Source organism: Rhamphochromis longiceps, linkage group LG7 (assembly GCF_057381845.1).
Source record: "Rhamphochromis longiceps isolate RC_006_pf linkage group LG7, R_longiceps_female_GT1.1, whole genome shotgun sequence".
Taxonomy (NCBI): Eukaryota; Metazoa; Chordata; class Actinopteri; order Cichliformes; family Cichlidae; genus Rhamphochromis; species Rhamphochromis longiceps.
The window spans coordinates 17,763,878-17,783,226 of NC_140563.1; the positions used below are offsets into that span (position 1 = coordinate 17,763,878).

Consider the following 19,349-nt stretch of genomic DNA (forward strand, 5'->3'; position numbering starts at 1 on the left):
TTTTCTTCTTTATCTCTTTTAGGAAAAACAAGCAGTCCTGCTAATGTTCCATCAACTGAGCTTCTGGCTCTAACCCCACCAGGTGGTCCTCAATTCAACATCATGTTGCACCTCACCCTGCTGCTCCATCTCCTGGTCCTTTCATGCAGCTGTTCGGGTATGAAGCACATTAAACTCAAAGAAAATAGTTAGACAAACAACCTCTGAGGTTAATTTGAATGACAGAAATCATACTTGACACTGGTGATATGCTGCATTTAGCTGAGCAGTTGCTCCCTGACAAGTTTCTTTTCAAACAGTAATGCAACATTCAAAAGGACTTTGCCATTTAGCTTTGCATTTACTCACATGCCCTTCAGCTTTTGAGTACTGCTGCGTAAAAACCTGGTTGTCGGGGATTCTTTTGGCAGTAGCAGTTTGTCAGTAAATAGTGTCTCATGCACACTTTGACAAGCGGTTCCAGCTACAAAGCGTAAAGGATAAAAATCATACAGGTGGCTGGCAGCACGCATAGTAGCACACTTGTCAAAACTGGATTGTCAGTGTGTCCATGAATGAAGAGCAAGAATGACAAAGTGTGAACGAGCTGCTAAATGCCAGCTCCAAAGGACATTAAGAAAACTAACGATGCTGGCAGTCATGTGTGCTTCAAGAAATTTTTTTTATAAAAATGTAATTTTAATCAATCCAGTTAAGATGGATTTTGTTGTAATGCAGCAGAGAAATCTTAACAGGTTTAAGTAGTTACAGCGTAGCATAAATTCAAAGGATGGCAACAAGATGATAAAAAATGATACGTAGGCTATATCTGATAGGCCAAAGCTGGCAGTCGTGTGCCTCTGAGGGCAGCATGTGGCTGTGCAATCTGCTGTGTTGGAAAGAAAGCAAAGTAGACAGAAAACAGCAGGCCTGAAAATGACCTGTCTAAAAAGGAAACAACCTTCTCTTTGTCTCTGTGTCCCTATACCACAGGCAGTTCTCGCTTGTTTGAAATTTGATTTCACATGAGCTAAAAAATCAGAGCATGTGGACTGTGACTCTCTGGGCTCTACACATCTTTCTCAAAATCATTTTACTATGATGATCGTAGCGTATGTGCATGTGTCCTATCTCCTCCTTAACATGTGAGTCAATCTGAATGGAATGTTGCACCAACATTATCACACATGCAGCGCTTATTAACTAGGGGTGCAACGATACACAAAATTCATGGTTCGGTTCGGTTCGATACTTTGGTGTCACGGTTCGATATTTTTTCGATACAAAAAATGTTCATGCCTTTTTAATTTGGCATGAACATGCCAATTTGTCATTTATTAAAATTATAAATATATATTTTAACTCAAAAGTACAGTTTTTAAATTTAATGTTGCTGCAACAACAAGCCCCCGCGCTTGGGGCTGGACGGCATCAACACGTTAACAAGCTAAGTGCGCTAACGCAGTAGTTCCCACCCATGTAATTGAGCATTGCGTGGCACATCCGACATACTGTTTTACTTTTGTCCATGACGCGCTTACCTTCAGGGTCATGCTTCACTTGAAAACCAAGATAGTTCCAAACGCCAGATCTGAATGAGGGTGGGGGAGGTTCAATTTCGGGTAGCGTTGAGGCAGTTGCCATGTTGCAACGAGCTTAGCTTCTGTCTTGCTAGCTTGCGCTGTGCTCAGTGGATCTGCACTCAACAGTGCAGCCTAGGCGGAGTAGTCAAACGCAGAACCACTGAACGCTTAACACAGACAGAATCGTCAGAAGAAAAGTTGATAAAATAAATAAAAAAATTTGTATTGTTCGATACATATGCGTACTGAACCAAAAGCAGTGTATCGAACGGTTCAATATTGACACAAGTATTGTTGCACCCCTATTATTGACGTCTATTTGCTTTAAAAAAAAAAACAACTTCACATATGGATATAGGGCTGTTCGATATAACGATATATATCGGATGAAGATATAAAAATGTCTATCGTTTAATTTTACGCTATCGTTTGTTTCGAGGTGTCGCAAAATAAACGTTTACGGCAATATTTTTTTCATTGTTTTGATGGTCACTGTAGTGGCTATATTAATTTCCTAAAGTTCTCTCTTTCTCTTATATTTAATATAACCACACTACGGACGGACAAGCGCCTGTTTTTATGCGTTGTCGTTAGCAACAAAGACGGTAAAACCACTGCGTGTCTGCTTGTTTATTTTCCACAAACCTTTCACAATAAAGCGCAAGATCCTGTTGAGATTTTTCAAAATAAACTGAATCACGTGAAAGAGTATGCAGAGTATCTACGGATGAGAAGCAAAAAATAGCCATCAGGTGCTAAAAAAATAAACCTTAGACTCAAACGTTAGAACAGGCTTTTCCCCGCAGCACGTCGTGTAATAAATACTCACAAAAGAAAACGGCAGCCTTTACAACTTATGTCTAAAAATATATCGTTTCATGCATCAGTTAAAACACTCGACTCCAGGTACACGACGCCCAGCTGGAAACAAGTCGAAGTTGAGCAAGTCGAGCTGCACGAGATTCACAGAATTTACAGAAAATGTTAAAGTTTTGTGATTTATATAGTTATCGGACGATAGATGTCTTATATCGGGATATGAGATTTTGGTCATATCGCACAGCCCTATATAGATAACATACATTAAAATTCTTTGGATTTTTATATTCATCATATACCCTGGCTCACAGGAGAGCAGCAATGTAGCAGAGAATTACTGTAAACCCTGAAGCATTTCAGTGTGATCAGTAAAATCTTGAAGTCATTTATAAAGCCAGTGATGAGAGTCTAAAACAGGGGTATTATCTTGTCTTTTGGTTTTTGTTTTGACGCCATTAGCTGTATTTTGTACCAGCTGCATGCATCGTACATGATTAACTAAAGTTCAAATCCAGGTATATGGCTGCTTCATCTAAGCAGACAACAGCCAAACAGCAGTCTCTGGTCTTTATTGTGGGTAGAGAACATTGGCTTGACATTTTAGTTTAGCCCCAACAAAGATTAATGTGACATTACTGCCATGACAGTTGGGCAAAAGTCAAGTACACACTAGCCTACAGCAGAAGTATAGGCAGTGAGTGTGTGCGTGTCTGTGATTCTGTGGTTCAGTTGGCCCATAATAAGACTTACACTGACACAAAAAGTATAAATGAAGTCTAAATATAGAACTGTGTTGAACACTTATGATAAATGTTTTAGTATCTGGTTGGTAGGACTGCTTTCTTCCATTCGGTTGTACTTTGTATTTCATATTTACAGAGCCGAGATTGTACGCTGGCTTGACTTGACATTCTTTTGTTAAATGTTCCAGGTGTGTCTGTCATTGGGGAGGTACCTGACTTTTATGGAGGTAAGTGTAATTATATGTCAAATATAATTATCAGCGTATATTGTGCTGGGATTCCCTTTAACAAAAACATTCATAAATGTCAGAGATCAAGTTTTGAGGTCACAGAAAAGGCCACAAGCTTATGTGTCATGTGTTATGTTTTCTGAATATCTTTTGACACTTGGCCATAGACATATTTCTTTTGCCAATGTGCCTTTGAATCTTTTTGAGCATTCTAGTAAATGGAGACGGGTTATCAAAAGCAGGAATGTACCAAAATTCAAAGGCTCGTTTCCATCTGATTTATATTTTCTAAACCAGAGACTGTCTGCTCTGGCAGGTCAGTGGAGTTGTGGCCTTCTTGACAGCCTCTGTTTTTAGTCAAGGCTATGTTACTAGACTTTTTGAGAAGGGTTTTGATTTCTTTTTGCATTAAAAGAAAATAGCTCTAACTCTTTACTGGCATTTGCCAAGTTTTCTATTTGCTGTCCCTTCCTACAGAAATAAAAACACTTTGGTTCTTTAATGTGTTTATTCCTGCAAGACGTCAGGATGCTGACCTCTGCTTCACCAAATTTTACACAGCTGCAGATGCAGCTGACATAGTTCACGAGGACACGTTATTTTAAAAAGTCTTCTGGTGAGCAGACACTTTTCACATAAAATACAACTGCCTTTAAGGGTTCAGCATAAAAACAATACAGTGTAACTATTATAAAGCATAGCTTTATTTATAATATAAATACAACTTCTTTTCATTGTTCTCCTTAATTACAGTAAACAGTTCTCAAGCTTTTGTGTTACGTTGATCAACTCATTATTGCAGATACTCTTAAAAGCCAAGAGAGGAAGTAAGTGTGCTACAAATGGGCTTTCACTGTTTTTTGTCCAACCCCTGCCAACTGAAGTGGTCAAACTACCAGAGAATTTCGCTTTCAGGATTCCCATTCAAGCAGTGACAGATGGCTCCCTTTCTCGTCCACAGTGGGATAGGGTTAATGAAAAAACCCAGACATAATGTTTTTTCCACTGTTTCTATTTCTGCATTTCTTCTTCTTTCAGATGTACATTAATTCTAATAGAGATGGTTTGGATCCAAGATGTTATGCATATGAACCTAGGCTGGTATTTAGAGCTAGGGACTGTATTTGAGCTGTCAGGCTTCACCGTGGTGCTATTTGGGGGTGATAGATGAGACAAAGAAGGGAAATAATGTGCATTTCGTCTTCATATATGTAGACGCACACATACACACACACACACACACTGTAAATGTAAAAAAAAAAGTCATATTTACATTTACATAATTGATTGAGACAGCCTACATATTTATATAGCTAGTTTACGAACCATTATACTTTATACTTACTGATAGTTTTGATTATTTGGTCCTAAGGTAGGAGAGGCTGTAATTTCTGTTTTTTGACTTACTATTCGCCCAGTGTGCTTGTCTCTAGGAGAAAAATAAAGGTGAAGCAGGCTGTCGGCAAGGGATTAATTGGTAGAAGGAAGGCTTGCTGATTTGTTGCTTAGAAACACGTGATGCTGTTCGCAGGTTGAATTGTTGATGGCTCCAGTGAGCATCTTGTTTTTCTGTTGGTCACTTTTTGTTCTTGATGCTTTGCCATTGATTGTCTTTCACCTTTTCTTGAAGTATTGACCTTTTTTTTCTTATGTGTCCTTGTGGAGTATCACCTCCTGAACAAGCTGACATTATTTCTTCATGTTTACAGAAATAACAGAACATGATGTAGTTTGGGCTCTGCTGGCTGTTTTTTGATGCCCACATCAGTTGTTTTTAAGGTCACTCGGCACTGAAAGAAATGTGAGAAACTGCTGCTTAGGCTTGGTGATTTTGAACTCTTTGTCAAACCTGGATAAGGATGAAGGTGTAGTCATCGGTGTCGATAGCAAGTTTCTTAAAGGTCAGAACATCGTGTAGACAGCCTTCCAGCTGGGACACGCTGCAGAAGCAGGTTTTTTTTCATATAACTGAACTGCTTATCATTCAGCTCGTAGCAGTGTTTATCCCCATCATCCTGCTGTTAAAGCTAAAGTAGAGCTCACCTAATGCCTGCCTCTTTAGTACCAAGTGCTCACCCCTTGTCGGGCTGAACGATGGCTGTAAAAGTATTAAAATCTTAATGCTGCCTTTTTAAATCACTTCTCAGCTGGACACACACATACAGAGCAAACTTTTACAGCTGCAGACTAATACGGAGATTCCAGTCATCGAGCATTACACATCAATGCGTATAAAAGTGAAAATCTTTGGACTCAAGTTCAAAGATGTATATTATCTTCGATAGTTCTGCTCTATCAAACAATATTTTCTTTCGAGTGCAGTTGTAACAGCACAGCTGGTAACAAATTAAACATACCCTGCATGACTGACCCTGGCCGTACCCTGGGCCATACCTCTGTGAGTACTTTGGCCTGCAGTGAGGCAAGTTTTTTTTTTAAAAACATACGATTTTAAAAAGTAGGTTTTTCACTCCAGGGAGAGTTTGGTTTACCACCCTCGCTCATGATGTGGCTCGGGGGTTTGTGGGCAATTATTTTATTGCATTGTGCTTTTAGTGCCAGAAGGATACAATATGTTATCTGTCCCACTTGGACACTCACTTGGTCATGCAAACAAGCCATACTACAGATGTTGCTGTAAAGCACGGTTGTGATCAAAGTTAAATTCATTAGAGAATTACCTTCTTCTGGGATTTGGACTAATTATGTGATTACTGGGATACGACAGGAAAACTGCTTCAGAACATTGTTTTTTGCAGAATGGCAATGTGAGAAATGGCTGCAAATAAAATAAAGGCACTTAAAAGTGAAAAAACAAACAGATTTTGAATATATGTTTTATAATACTTCTAGCCAGCAAGTAATTGTGATTCAACTGAGATTATACCTAAAACCATAATGAATAATTGATGTCTCATTAGAAACCATTGCTATGAAAGATAACAGCCTCCTGAAATAACAAGCTTTGGTTTTTCAAATTCAAATGAGAGTCTAAGCTTACCTGCTGTTCGGCTGAATCAGACTGTCTGTGTCTGATAATGAAGCAGGTCCAGTGGAAGATCACTTCCAGCAGGCTCAGGAGACAGAGCGTTCCTGACTGTGTGTGTGCTTCTTCTCCTTTTGAACAGATGTGGCCTTTTCTTGAGACTTATTGTCCATGTTTCTTTCTTTCTTTGTGTGTTTTTGTGTGTAAGTAGGAGGTGGGATCACTCAGTTGACAACTGGGTAAATAATTACTTGCCAGCTAAACGGGAAGGCTCAGTACATCCAAGGCGAAGTAGTGCCAAAACGAGAACAGAAAGGGTTTTATGCAGGGAAAGAAGAGAACCTGTGAGAGATACAGATTAGGAAAGAGAAGAATGAAATGGAGTGACTAGCGACAGTATCGTATTGTGTTTTGTTTTGAACTTCGCATATTAGACTCCTTTGAAATGAGGGCGCAAAGAGTTTAGGTGGGGAGCTGAGAAAAGACCTTTTTTTTGCACAACAGTGAACACAAAAGTATTAAGATGAACATACAGCACTTTAGAAAAATGAATTGATTATTAAAGTTATTATGATGCATTATAATTGGCAAGACACATTTTAATAGCAGTACATCCCGTATTTGATTCAGAGCCACAAATCCCACCTGTGATAATGGTGTCAGTGTGCTTCATCCTCTAGAAATCCTTAGATTTTGTGCAAATGGTGCATATTTGGGTTATATAAAACTGTCAAGACATGTCACTAAGAAAAAAACCAAAACAGAACATGTACTGAATAAAGCAACCTTAACAACCAGAAAGCTCAGAGACCCAAGTAGTTGTGGAAGTAAATCAAAGAAAAGGGGAGCAAACCGTGACAGCAGGATTTAGATTGGAAAGGTGGTGGAGGGACAGAGGCAATCCAGGGAGAGCTTGAGACAGAGAAAATGAAATGAGGCAGGGAGAATGTAAGAGGCCCGTGTGTGTCTCCAGGCTGTGGGTCTTGTGCGGCCTGTTTAACAGCCCCCTTCCACCATCTGCCACGTCCCCCATTACAGGAAAAGCATAGGAACGGCACCAGTGCTCATGTCTGAGTTACACTTCAGCTGCTATTTCAGCACTGCAGTGCAGCCTCAGTGACTCCCTTCCAACCTCCACAGTCTCGCATTTGCAGTATTTTTTCATGACACCGACGCAGCACAGCCTAAGCCTAGCAGTAGAAAAGGGTCAGTAGATTCCCTTTACTCTACTGAATCTTATGTTTCTTTCATGTTTTCTGTTTCTTTCATTTCTTTTTTCACCTCTCTTGTTCCCAGAACATAGATCCTCACTTAATTTGCCTTCCATCAGCCCCACAATGGCCCATTTATTATATGTGTAATTTCTCTCTCAGTGGTAATTCAGAGTCCTTGGGATTTACATCAATGTCAAGTACTTGCACATGGTTGGCTGCTGTAGTGTGAGTGGGAGATGATCCTGTCTCCTAATGTCTTAATTGTTGCCTTCTGGTTGGCTGCGGAGGGTATAGCTAACTTGCAAATGTGGTTATAATTCTGCCTTCCTGCTTTTTTCTGTTCGTGACAGTCGAGGCAGAAGAATATGCATCTAATTTACTGGTTAAACTGCATGATCCGTTTTGGATATTCCTTGAAAATAGCCAGCAATCACATATTTGACTGCTGGAATGTGTACAGCTCTCGTTCTATTTTGTTGTCACGCTACACAAATATACCCGACTGCTTTTGTGATGTAAATTACGGATAGAAGGATCCTATAAATATAATGGTCCTTTGTTTGGGTTTCTAAAGGTCGCAGAGTCTGTCGATGTGACATTTTCAGAGTGAGCGAATCTGTAAGTACTGCCCTGGATCGAAGAGGCGCAGGATATCGCCGTCTGAAAGAGCCGGCCTCTCCCCATTGAGGTGTCAGCTGTGCTCTCTTAGAACTCAGAGACGCGAGGGAATAACACACATGTGCGCGCCCGCACATTTGTATTGCCGCAGTCACCTACACACGCTCTTGATCTGAGAGAATAATCAGCATTTGGGAACATTTCGCCTCATTGCTTATTCATAGCCTGGCATTGTGTTTATGTCTTATTCATGCCTTTGCTCGTGATGTCTGTCTGTTTTAATGAGTAATTGGGGCTAATTACGTGTGCCTGACGATGCTTTAAAAGGAAGCTTGAACCAAGAAACGCGTTTTCATCGAGGAGAGCGCTGAATCTGAAATTTCCTGTGCTGCGCTTCTCCGCAGCGCCGAGGATGACAGATACGGTATGAAGCAGGTTTGGATTATGCTAAGTAAAGTTGGCATTTCCACTTGGAGGATTTGTATTAGTGTGGAACAATAACATATCCACTGGCAACTGATAAATGCGTCACTCTGGTTTGGCACCTGACTGAGCACATCTCTGCCATAATTAGTGTGAGTTTGTGGTTTGGAATAAAGCAGAGGCTTATTACCCTGTGTCGATGCCTGAAAGAGAGTTTGTGCGGACTCAAGAATTAGATTAGTTACAGCTACAACTGGGATTTATATAAACCCGGCGTCTAAGTTAAAGGTGTGCATGTCTGTGAAAAACGCAAATCAGGCTGACATATTAAATGGCAGGTCCTCACAGAGGCAATCTCACAATCTAGTCAGCATGTTGTTTTTGTTGTTGTTGTTTATTTGTATCTTTTCTTGTGTTATTTCTGAACCCAGTTCTCTTGTTTTTGATTAAACTGCCCCACAGCTGACAAATGGGAGACAAATGTGATGCTCTTGAAACTTGATTTCACTTCTCTGTAAGACTGCTCTTAGTTATTAACCCTTGGTCTTGTTTGTTTGTTGCCTGCAGATGAAGTCACAGGTTACGGACCAGTGTTTGAGGAGCAGCCGGTGGATACCATCTACCCTGAGGAGTCACCCGAGGCCAAAATTACCATGAACTGCCGGGCTAGAGCCAATCCACCTGCCACATACAAGTAACATATGCTCCGCATATACACTACATGCTGTGCATGTTATGTGCCTCTCACCTCTCACAATCCCTCAGACTGTTTTCTGACCTGCTGTCAAACTGCGTGCTCACAAAGATGTTACCTTAATGGTGATGAACAAATAAAATTCTGAAGCAGATTTAGCAAAAATAACTTTTTTTTTTCATTTAATTTTTTTGGACTCAAAATTTAAAGTGTTTTAGATCATCTGTTTCAATTTAGTCGCAAATACATGTAAATTAGATTGCTCTGCATCCCTTAAATCGGTTTCACTGTCAAGGAGCCCAGAATTAGATGTCAGAGGGGAAGGAATTAGCTTTGACCGCAGCTGGCATTGAGTGTTTAAGAGGGTTCATTTATAGTGCACTCTCTTCTGCCTTTCAAAGCATTAAAATTTGTCATTTTTTAATAGAGAAGCCCTCAGTTTATGAAATCTGGTAAACTTACGGTAAAAGATCAGCTTTAGTGCAGTCACTTGTCAGACTTTGTAATGTATGTCAGTGCTTCAGATAAGTTATCTGCTCGTGTTATTCGATGTAAAATCAACTAGAAACAACAAGAAAAAGAACGCGACTCTGACTCCTTTCAAACAGGGCGGCTGTGCTAACCCTGATCGTTTGTGTTGCAGGTGGAAGCTGGACGGCATGGAAATTGACTTGGATGCAGGGGGTAGTCACTACAGTTTAGTAGGAGGAAACTTGGTCATCAGCAAGCCTGATAAGACTGAACATGTGGGTCAATACTCCTGTTTGGCTACCAACACGTATGGCACGGTCGTAAGCAGAGAGGCCTCTGTCCAGTTTGGATGTAAGCTTTCCATTTACAGTCTGATGTGTAAAGCATCTCCTATTTTTAACAGCGCTGCCTTGCTGTACTTTCATGCATATTATGCAAACTGAAATGACAAGGACAACTGGGACAAATCAAATTCAGTATGACAAATATAATTTGTGAAATGCTAATGCGCTCAGAGATCACAACTCATTTCCAAAAGAATCGTTGATCTTTATACAAAACTTACACCATAAGTGTCGTTTTGCAGAGATCTTTAAAACATGTGATGACGGGATGTGATTATTTTCTCTCCCCTTCTCAGATCTCGATCTTTTCTCATCGGAGGAGAGGTCGTCAGTGTATGTCAAAGAGGGACAGGGTGCCGTGTTGCTCTGCGCTCCCCCACCGCATTATCCAGGTACAACATGTGAAGCCTTAGCCTGCTGTTGCTGGATGTTCCTAAAAAGAATGAGCCCTAATATTTTGCAGCATTAACATCTAGTTAATTACAGAAGACCGTAAACAATATAGACTAGAACATAATCCCTTCACAAAAACCCGAAAGAAATCTGAACCCACAAAACTCTGGGACCAAGACAAGTCGTATGGAAAATGAACAAACTTGCTTGCATTGCTTTAAGTTTTACTCTGGTCCTTGACACAGCGACTCTGTCATGTTAAATAATTGTGACCATTCATGCACATATCCTCACTGCTGTTTTCATGAACTTGGTGAACTGAAATGAATTAATCAGATATTTTGTACACTGTTGTTAAGGACATGGTTAGCTTCTTAGCTATTAAGATAAAGAGATTGTTGTCTTCACAAGCTTACCAGATCATTCAGAGTGCCCTTGCTTCACATCCAGCCTCCTTCACTGTTTCAAAAGCAGTGGATAAGCCCAGACTCTTGACTGACAGGTGCCTTTTGCTGTTCCTCTTTCTGTTCAGCCGAGCTGTCATTCCGCTGGATCCTCAATGAATTCCCGACCTTCATCATACCGGACAAGCGACGTTTTGTCTCCCAGATAACAGGCAACCTCTATATCTCTAAGGTGGACTCCTCGGACAGAGGAAATTACTCCTGTATCGCCTCAAGCCCGTCTATTTCCAAGAGTGTCTTCTCCAACTACATCCCCCTCGAGCCTCAGACTGAACGTTAGTACCCCGGTTTCTACTTCTTGTTGTCTATTTGTTGTTGCTTTTGACTCTGATTGTTGCTAAAGTAGTAGTAACAGACTTTTGGGTTCTGCAGCTTAACAGAAAGCACAAATAGAAAATGGAATACAAAATTATAAAAAAGGTTCCAAGAATTCATGCGTAAAATACTGTGTTTAATACCAATTTATGCTTGCAATGCACAACAATTATGTCAGTAAAACGGAGGGATTCAACAGGGATTAAATATGTGTCTACTATAAATAATAATAATAATAATAATAATAATACATTTTATTTAAATAGCGCCTTTCAAAGCACCCAAGGACACTGTACAACAGATAAAAACTGGAAATATACACAATAATAAAAATAGAAGATAAAAGTTAAAGCATACAGAAATTTAAGGATAGGCAATTTTAAACAGATGAGTTTTGAGGGTGGACTTAAAAAGAGAGAATGAACTAATATTTCTGAGGTCCGGGGATAGGGAATTCCAAAGTCGAGGGGCAGAGCAGCTAAAAGCCCTCCCTCCCATTGTAATCAGACGAGCAGAGGGAACAGAGAGAGAAAGAGAAGATGAAGATCTGAGGCAGCGGGATGGGAGCTTCATCTGTAATAAGTCAGAGAGGTACGGTGGAGAGAGAGAATGAATAGCCTTGAATGTATACAGAATTATTTTAAAATGGATGCGAAGTTTAACCGGGAGCCAGTGAAGTTGCTTCAGGATTGGGGAGATGTGGTGGGTAGAAGAAGTCCTAGTAATAATACGGGCAGCAGAGTTCTGGACACGTTGGAGCTTGTTGATAGATTTTTGTGTAAGGCCAAATAACAATGAGTTGCAGTAGTCAATTCTAGAGATAACAAGATTATGGATGAGAATGGCAGTGGCGTGAGGTGTGAGGAAGGGGCGGAGGCGATTAATGTTACGGAGTTGGAAATATGCTGCACGTGTAATATTATTGATATGTGAGTTAAAGGATAATGTGCTATCGAGAATGACACCCAAGCTTTTCACAGAGGGAGAGATAGGGACCAGCGAGTTATTGATGGTGAGAGAGAAGTTGTTAATTCTGGATAGCAGTCGTTTAGTGCCAACCAGAAGAAGTTCCGATTTATTGCTGTTGAGTTTAAGGAAATTGGAGGAGAACCAAGAATTAAGTTCAGCTAGACAGAGGATGAGGGAGGGTGGAGGAAGAGTAGAGTCAGGTTTGGTAGAGAGATAGAGCTGGGTGTCATCGGCGTAGCAGTGGAACTGAATATTATATTTACGAAAAATATGTCCGAGTGGAAGAAGGTAGATGATGAAAAGAAGGGGCCCGAGGACAGATCCCTGGGGCACCCCAGTGGATAGAGGGGAAAGCTGAGAAGTGAAGGATTTTAATTGAATGAACTGAGTGCGGTCAGATAGGTATGATTTAAACCAGGCTAGTGGAGTGTGAGAGAGACCAATAGAAGCTAATCTGCTAAGGAGAATGGGATGAGAGATGGTGTCAAAAGCTGCACTCAGATCAAGGAGAATAAGGATGGAGAGGAGACCAGAATCAGCTGCCATAAGAAGGTCGTTTGTTATTTTTATAAGAGCAGTTTCAGTGCTATGTAGAGGACGAAAGCCAGACTGGAACTGTTCGTAAAGGTTATTATCAGTTAGATGAAGATGGACTTGTGAAGCAACTATTTTTTCAAGGATTTTTGAGAGAAATGGTAGATTGGAGATAGGACAAAAATTATTAAAGTTGTTGGGATCTAGACCAGTTTTTTTCAGAATTGGGGTAATAGCAGCAACTTTGAAGGAAGCAGGAACAGTTCCAGTGGTGAGTGAAGAGTGAATAATAGCAGATATGAGGGGAAGGAGAGGGAGTAAGCAGGCTTTGACGAGGACAGTGGGGATAGGATCAAGCTGGCAGGTAGAAGGCTTTGATTTATGGATGAGATCAGCAATATCAGCTAAGGATGGAAGTTGAAAAACAGAGAGGAAGTGAGAAGGGGGAGAAGTTAGGACAGAGAAGCTACATTGAGCATTAGGGTCCAGGTCTAAGTGTATTTTATGAATTTTATCAATAAAGAATAGCATTAGAGCATCACAGAAGTTAGATGAATAGAGATGAGCAGGCAGAGAATCAGGTGGCCTGTTAAAAGAGTTGAATAGTGAGAAAAGGGTCTTGGTAGAGTTCTCACTTGAGCAGACAATGGCAGAGTAATAAGCAGATTTGGTTTGACTAATACATTCCTGGTAAAACAGAACGTGGTTATTAAACATATCCTTATGAATAGTAAGGCCAGTTTTTTTATAGAGACGTTCAAGCTGTCGGCCTTTAGCTTTCAGTAGTCGGAGTTCAGGGGTGTACCAGGGTGCAGAGCGAGAAAAAAGTACAGTTCTGGTTTTTTGTGGAGCCAGGGAATTTAAAATACTGCTAAGGCTATGATTATAAAAAAGTACCAGGTCCTCTTGAGTAGCTAAGTTGTTAGAAGACAAGCAGCTAGAGAGAGCAGAGGAAAGGATATCAAGATTTATATTCTTGATATTCCGGAAAGAGATAATACGGGGATTGTTAATTACAGAGAGGGTCATGTGAACATTAAAGGAGAGAAGTAGATGGTCCGAAATTAGCAGTTCGTCAGCTGTACAGATGGAGGGGGTAAGTCCAGAACAGCAGACTAGGTCCAAAGTGTGGCCCTTAGTGTGGGTAGGGAAGTTTATGTATTGTTTAAGGCTGAAGCTATCAAGGCAGGATAGAAGGTCCTTGGTAAGGGGATGGTCGCAGTTATCCACGTGGACGTTAAAGTCACCCAGCAATATTATATTAGGGGAGACAGTAGCTAGATTGGTCAGCAGATCGGCAAAGTCACTGATAAAAACAGAATTAAATTTTGGGGGGCGGTAGATGACAGTTATTACAGTTGGGGTAGGTCCTGAAAGTTGACAAACAACAGATTCAAAGGAGCTGTACGTAGGGGCGGACAGCGGCGAGACTTTCCAGTTCTCGCGATAGATTATCGCGAGGCCACCACCACGACCGGACTCGCGAGGTTGGCAGGTGTAAACAAACCCCGGGGGGGTGGAGTCGTTGAGTTGCGAAAAGTCATTGGGCTGTTGCCATGTCTCAGTCAAGCAGAAAAAGTCAAACTTACGGTCTGTTAGGAGATCCTGGATGAGATGTCCTTTGCTCGTAAGCGAACGGATGTTAAGCAGGCCGAAGTTGACAGAAATACTGCCGGACTGGATGAGAGTGTTAGCCGACCTAGGCAGGTCAGTCAGAGCATTGTGGTCCGTTGAGAGCGACCAGAGGTGGACCAGAAGGACTGAATTGGTTTGGAATTATCCTGATGGAAATACCGACGGGAGCCTCGATGTACGTACTTTCGACGGGGGAGGAAAGCAATGTCCGTGTGGAAATGAAGAGCAGCCAACGGCGGAGCGGCTAAAGAGAAGCGGAGCCGGAGGAGCTCATCAGCTGTATATTGATGAAGTCCAGTGCCGAGTCGGTAGATCGATGACATAAGGATCCAGACCCACACTGAAAGTACATAGATCCTGAAAGGCCACATCATGGACAGGAACAGCCGGGTAGGGACACCGGTGGGCCTTAGAAACAGGAGTAAGACAGAAGTCCAGTAGCGTTAACGTTAGCGATAGTGGTGAGTGGCGGCCGGTGAGTAGCGGCAGCCAGTCGCACCAGCGTTCACTCAACCGGTGATGCCACACTTCCTCAGATGTGGTTTTCCTGTATTAATTCTCACATTATTTTGCCAGTGAGGTGTGATTATAGGGCAGGACCTCAAGTGTTGAGAGATGCTTGAAGACAGGAAGTGACTAAAATGCTGCGTCGGCTGCAATTCTTTCCTCCTGTTCCTACTGTAGCACTGTGTTTAATGACAGCGTTGCTTGCTCTAAATGCATTAAGGTCATGTCCCTGGTATTGACTTTTTAAATTAAATTTACAGAACTAAATGAACTCAGTAGTAGACTGACACATGATGCTTGTTTTGAGACAGAGCCAGCTGGCTACAGAGGACAAGAGGAAACATAAACTGTGCCAAAACGAAGGACAGAAACTAAAGAGATGTATGTGCTCTTATTTATTTAGGCCGTATGTTTCTGAACAGCTTGAAGTAATGGGTTCAAAAACCAAACTAAGCAATGTTAACATTTTTCCTTAAGGGGTTTCCAAGAATCCATTAGACGTTTACTTTCATCGCTGTCAAACTCTGAGCTAGTTTTACTTGTGGCAAGCATGTGTTGAATAGTAGAACACAAGCTAGAAGGATTTGTTCCATCAAGGGGGCCGGGGACAGAGCTGAGCAGTTGTTTGGGCTCTCTCAGGCATACATGTATTATGCCGTGTCTTCTGGGTATGATGTTACATTATTTACCTCTATCTAATTTTTATGTGTTTGTGTGTGTGTGTGTGTGTGTGTGTGTGTGTGTGTGTGTGTGTGTGTGTGTGTGTGTGTGTGTGTGTGTGTGTGTGTGTGTGTGTATTTGTCCAGGTTTTATGAATGTGTATACAGAATTTTATACATTCTGTTAATGTGTTTAAGCATGTAAACATGAGTCATGCTTAGGGCTCTAAATAAAGCTTTTATTACATTCTATAGGCATTTCTTTCACTTTAATGCTCTGAGTATATGATTTCACTGTGTCCCATGTGTGTTCATCAGTCAGCAACGGCATTGTTGTTGCTTATATCTTGTGTTTTAACCACCTGATTACTGATTGCTATAGAACAGTGGTTAAACTTAAAGTAACTCAGTTGATAAAGAAACAGCAGAGTGGATGAGACATTCAGAAATCCAGGGCCCTGGATCTAGTCCTGGACCAGAGTTTTTAAACTGCAAATTACAAGTAAGGATACCGAGTAGGAACAGATTAATACTTCTTTGTAAGATTAAAAAAAATGACAAAATTACATTCACAGAAACAAATAACCTAATCACACACACAGTATGGGATATAAGAGTTCCATATATACGCATTATGGTGAATCTGGTGTGAGATTTTCAAAGAAAACCTTGAGAACAAACACAAAATTATTTTAAAGTATTTGTTTTGTTAGCATCTATAAACTGGGTTAAGAATCAGAACACATCATAACTTGTTGCTCTTCCACTCAGGTCCTATCAGGAAATACCCGGCTGACCTAAGAGTCAAGTTCCCTGACACCACTGCTTTGGTGGGGCAGAATGTCACCCTGGAGTGCTTTGCTTTGGGGAAGTAAGTAAGAGAGAATATGGGTAAACAAAAAATGCTAGATTGTAGAATTTCACACTAGCCAGCTATGTAGAGGTAATCCGCAATAAAAACGACTCTTAAAGGAAAGTTTAAGTGAATATGAACTCAGTTTCAGAGGCTGTTCTGCTCCGTTTACAATGAAATCAGATCCAAACATATCATTCTGTGAGCTCTCAAAGTTCTACAGCTGCTGACAAATGCTCATGAAGTCACATGATTTACAACCCATGTTTCAGAATGATAAGTATAGTGGAGCATGCAACAAGCGTTACAACTTATGCCTGCTCGTGCATTATTTTCCCCTGTGTGCCCTTTTCAGTCCTGTCCCTGAGATCCGCTGGAAGAAGATAGACGGACATCTGCCGTCAAACCACGAGGTGCATATGACGGGGACTCAACTGCATCTGTACAACGTGCAATTTGAAGACGGTGGCACCTATAAGTGTGAGGCGATAAACTCGAAAGGAAAGGACTACCACACCGCTCGCGTGTCTGTGGAAGGTAATTTGAAATTTTCTTGTCTTAACTTATACTGTAGTTTTCCAAAGTCTTTATCAGTTGTATTAAATCTCTCCTAGGTGTGCTTTATGGGATAAACTCGTCAGCACTGCTATTATTAGCACTGTCACCAGACAGGGTAAATCTTAAGATTTTCCTCAAACCCCTTATCTAAATGTTCTCACTTGCAGCTTTTCCAGAGTGGGTGGAGCACATCCGTAGCACTGAAATAGACCTCAGGAGCGACTACACCATGTCCTGCAAAGCCAGTGGCAAGCCTAATCCACACATCCGCTGGCTGAAAAATGGAGAACCGGTATTATTCAGACTCATAGATTGTTATTGTCTTGTAACTGTGAATGCAAATGAGCTATGACTCTAAAATGCTCAGAGCCCTCTCGGTGGCTGTCTAGATCTCGTCTCTGTTCGGTATGCAGCCAAGGGATGTTACAGGAGCACAGCAGAGACAGGAAGCTGGCACTGTGGGTACACATGGTGTCAGGAGAGTTCAATAAAAAGCACCTTTTGTTTTTGAGCAGGTGCCAGCATGTGTTGTGTAATGCTCCATAGAAGCAACTGTCATCAGGCTCAAAAATGCTCTAGAGAGCAGCCAGTGACAGAAATGTGGGGGAGGTTGCTGGATGTATCATTATGCATTAATGAAATCCTCTGCCAGGCAGCTGAACTGCAGTAGCCATCATGTCAGCCATCATCACTTTAATTATGGCCATTTGCTTTGTAACAGAACTCAAACATTATGGGAAAAGATGCTTTATTTTGTTTTACTTTGCACTCCACAGGTTGACAGGAAAGAGATGAGATTCAGCAGCTTGACATTTGATGATTCAGGGATGTACCAGTGCATAGCAGAAAATCGTCACGGAGTCATTTATGCCAGCGCAGAGTTGCGTGTCTTTGGTGAGTCAAACAACTATCACAACACCCACGGCTGTGTCACGTTTCACGCTAACTAATAGATGCTTATTATGACATGGTGACTGTGCTTAGCCAGAATATGTATGTGTATATATATATATATATATATATATATATATATATATATATACATATATATATATATATATATATATATATATATATATATATATATATATATATATATATATATATATATATATATATATATATGCGTGCGTTCCTGTGTTTAATCTCCGCTCTACCATGTTTGAGATGAATAACCGACACTGTCACTCCTCAGACTGTGCTCCCACATTTGAACACAACCCAGTGAAAAGAGTGCTGGCAGCCAAAAATGGCCGGGTGGTGATTGAGTGTCGACCCAGAGCGGCCCCAAAGCCCGCCTTCTCCTGGAGCAAAGACACTGAGCTGCTTTCCAACTCTACCAGGTGAACAGTCTCTTTCTGTTTGCCTCGAATCTGTGAATATTTTATACATTTGTATTCATTCACAAAGGCTGGTTTACCAGAGAGTTCCTTTGTTGTTTTAATTCCAATATTCATCAACCATAAACTGTTTTCAGTGACTGCCTGACACATCCGGGTTACATTTATCCATGGGGAAGTATTTGGGAATAAAATGTCATTTGGTGCTGACTTAGTTGTGAAAAATGTACACTGGCTTGATTTTGGGGATCTAAATAATCTCTAGATCTTCTAAACCGACTAAATACTGTCCACAGAAAAATTCTTTCGTCTTGTTGTTTGTCAGCTTTGCCATCACCAGTGGCTAACATTAAGCTCATTCTCAAGATTAGTGTGGCCGGCCTGGTGTGTAAAACCCTGTGTTGTGCTCCTCACTGGCAAAACAAGCCTAATCTGTAAGCTCTGAGACCCCCAACAACTTTTCTCCCACCCTAAATACTTCAGAGTGGGACTCACTTGAAGGAGGAGCAGGAGGGAAGTTATTGTGGAACATATGCATCCTAATACTCTGGGTGGGGGCAGAGTGGCAAGGCTGGCAGGCTGTCTCTCATGCACTTATATGAAAAAAAAAATGAATCAAACACTGCTGCCTTGCTGTTAGTACAAGCTTCCAAAAGTTCTCCTCCTTTCTTTTTCCCTTGGCAAACTCAATATCCATTAAGGAACTGACACATATTCTGAGTACTTTCATATTTTTTTAATAGTCCACATATCCCTGGACTACACACTGGGCTACTGACCTTCATATTGTGCTAATAATTTTACACTGCATAATGCTTTCTCCTGAGTGTGTGAACTATTACTTCTGGTTTCTCCACAGGGTGTTCATCTGGGAGGATGGAAGCCTGGAGATCCTCAATGTGACACGAGCAGACGAAGGCAGATACACCTGCTTTGCAGAGAATGACCGGGGCAAGGCCAATAGCACCGGCGACCTGTTGGTTATGGGCAAGTTCCAGCTGAAGAACAATGTTTAATG

General features: G+C 41.1%; 1 protein-coding gene across 5 annotated transcripts in view; it reads left to right on the forward strand.

The window, feature by feature from the left end:
* Nucleotides 1-19,349, forward strand: part of cntn1a (contactin 1a) — a 65,864-nt gene that overhangs the window by 33,386 nt on the left and 13,129 nt on the right. For all 5 annotated transcript variants that reach the window (XM_085412660.1, XM_085412656.1, XM_085412659.1 and 2 more), the window contains exons 2-13: nucleotides 23-157; nucleotides 3,313-3,351; nucleotides 9,163-9,289; nucleotides 9,933-10,111; nucleotides 10,401-10,496; nucleotides 11,030-11,236; nucleotides 16,352-16,451; nucleotides 16,789-16,970; nucleotides 17,159-17,283; nucleotides 17,768-17,885; nucleotides 18,187-18,334; nucleotides 19,191-19,318. In XM_085412660.1, the coding sequence (XP_085268786.1) occupies nucleotides 103-157; nucleotides 3,313-3,351; nucleotides 9,163-9,289; nucleotides 9,933-10,111; nucleotides 10,401-10,496; nucleotides 11,030-11,236; nucleotides 16,352-16,451; nucleotides 16,789-16,970; nucleotides 17,159-17,283; nucleotides 17,768-17,885; nucleotides 18,187-18,334; nucleotides 19,191-19,318 (1,504 nt within the window). In that variant the 5' untranslated portion in view covers nucleotides 23-102. The remainder of the gene's footprint in view (nucleotides 1-22; nucleotides 158-3,312; nucleotides 3,352-9,162; nucleotides 9,290-9,932; nucleotides 10,112-10,400; nucleotides 10,497-11,029; nucleotides 11,237-16,351; nucleotides 16,452-16,788; nucleotides 16,971-17,158; nucleotides 17,284-17,767; nucleotides 17,886-18,186; nucleotides 18,335-19,190; nucleotides 19,319-19,349) is intronic.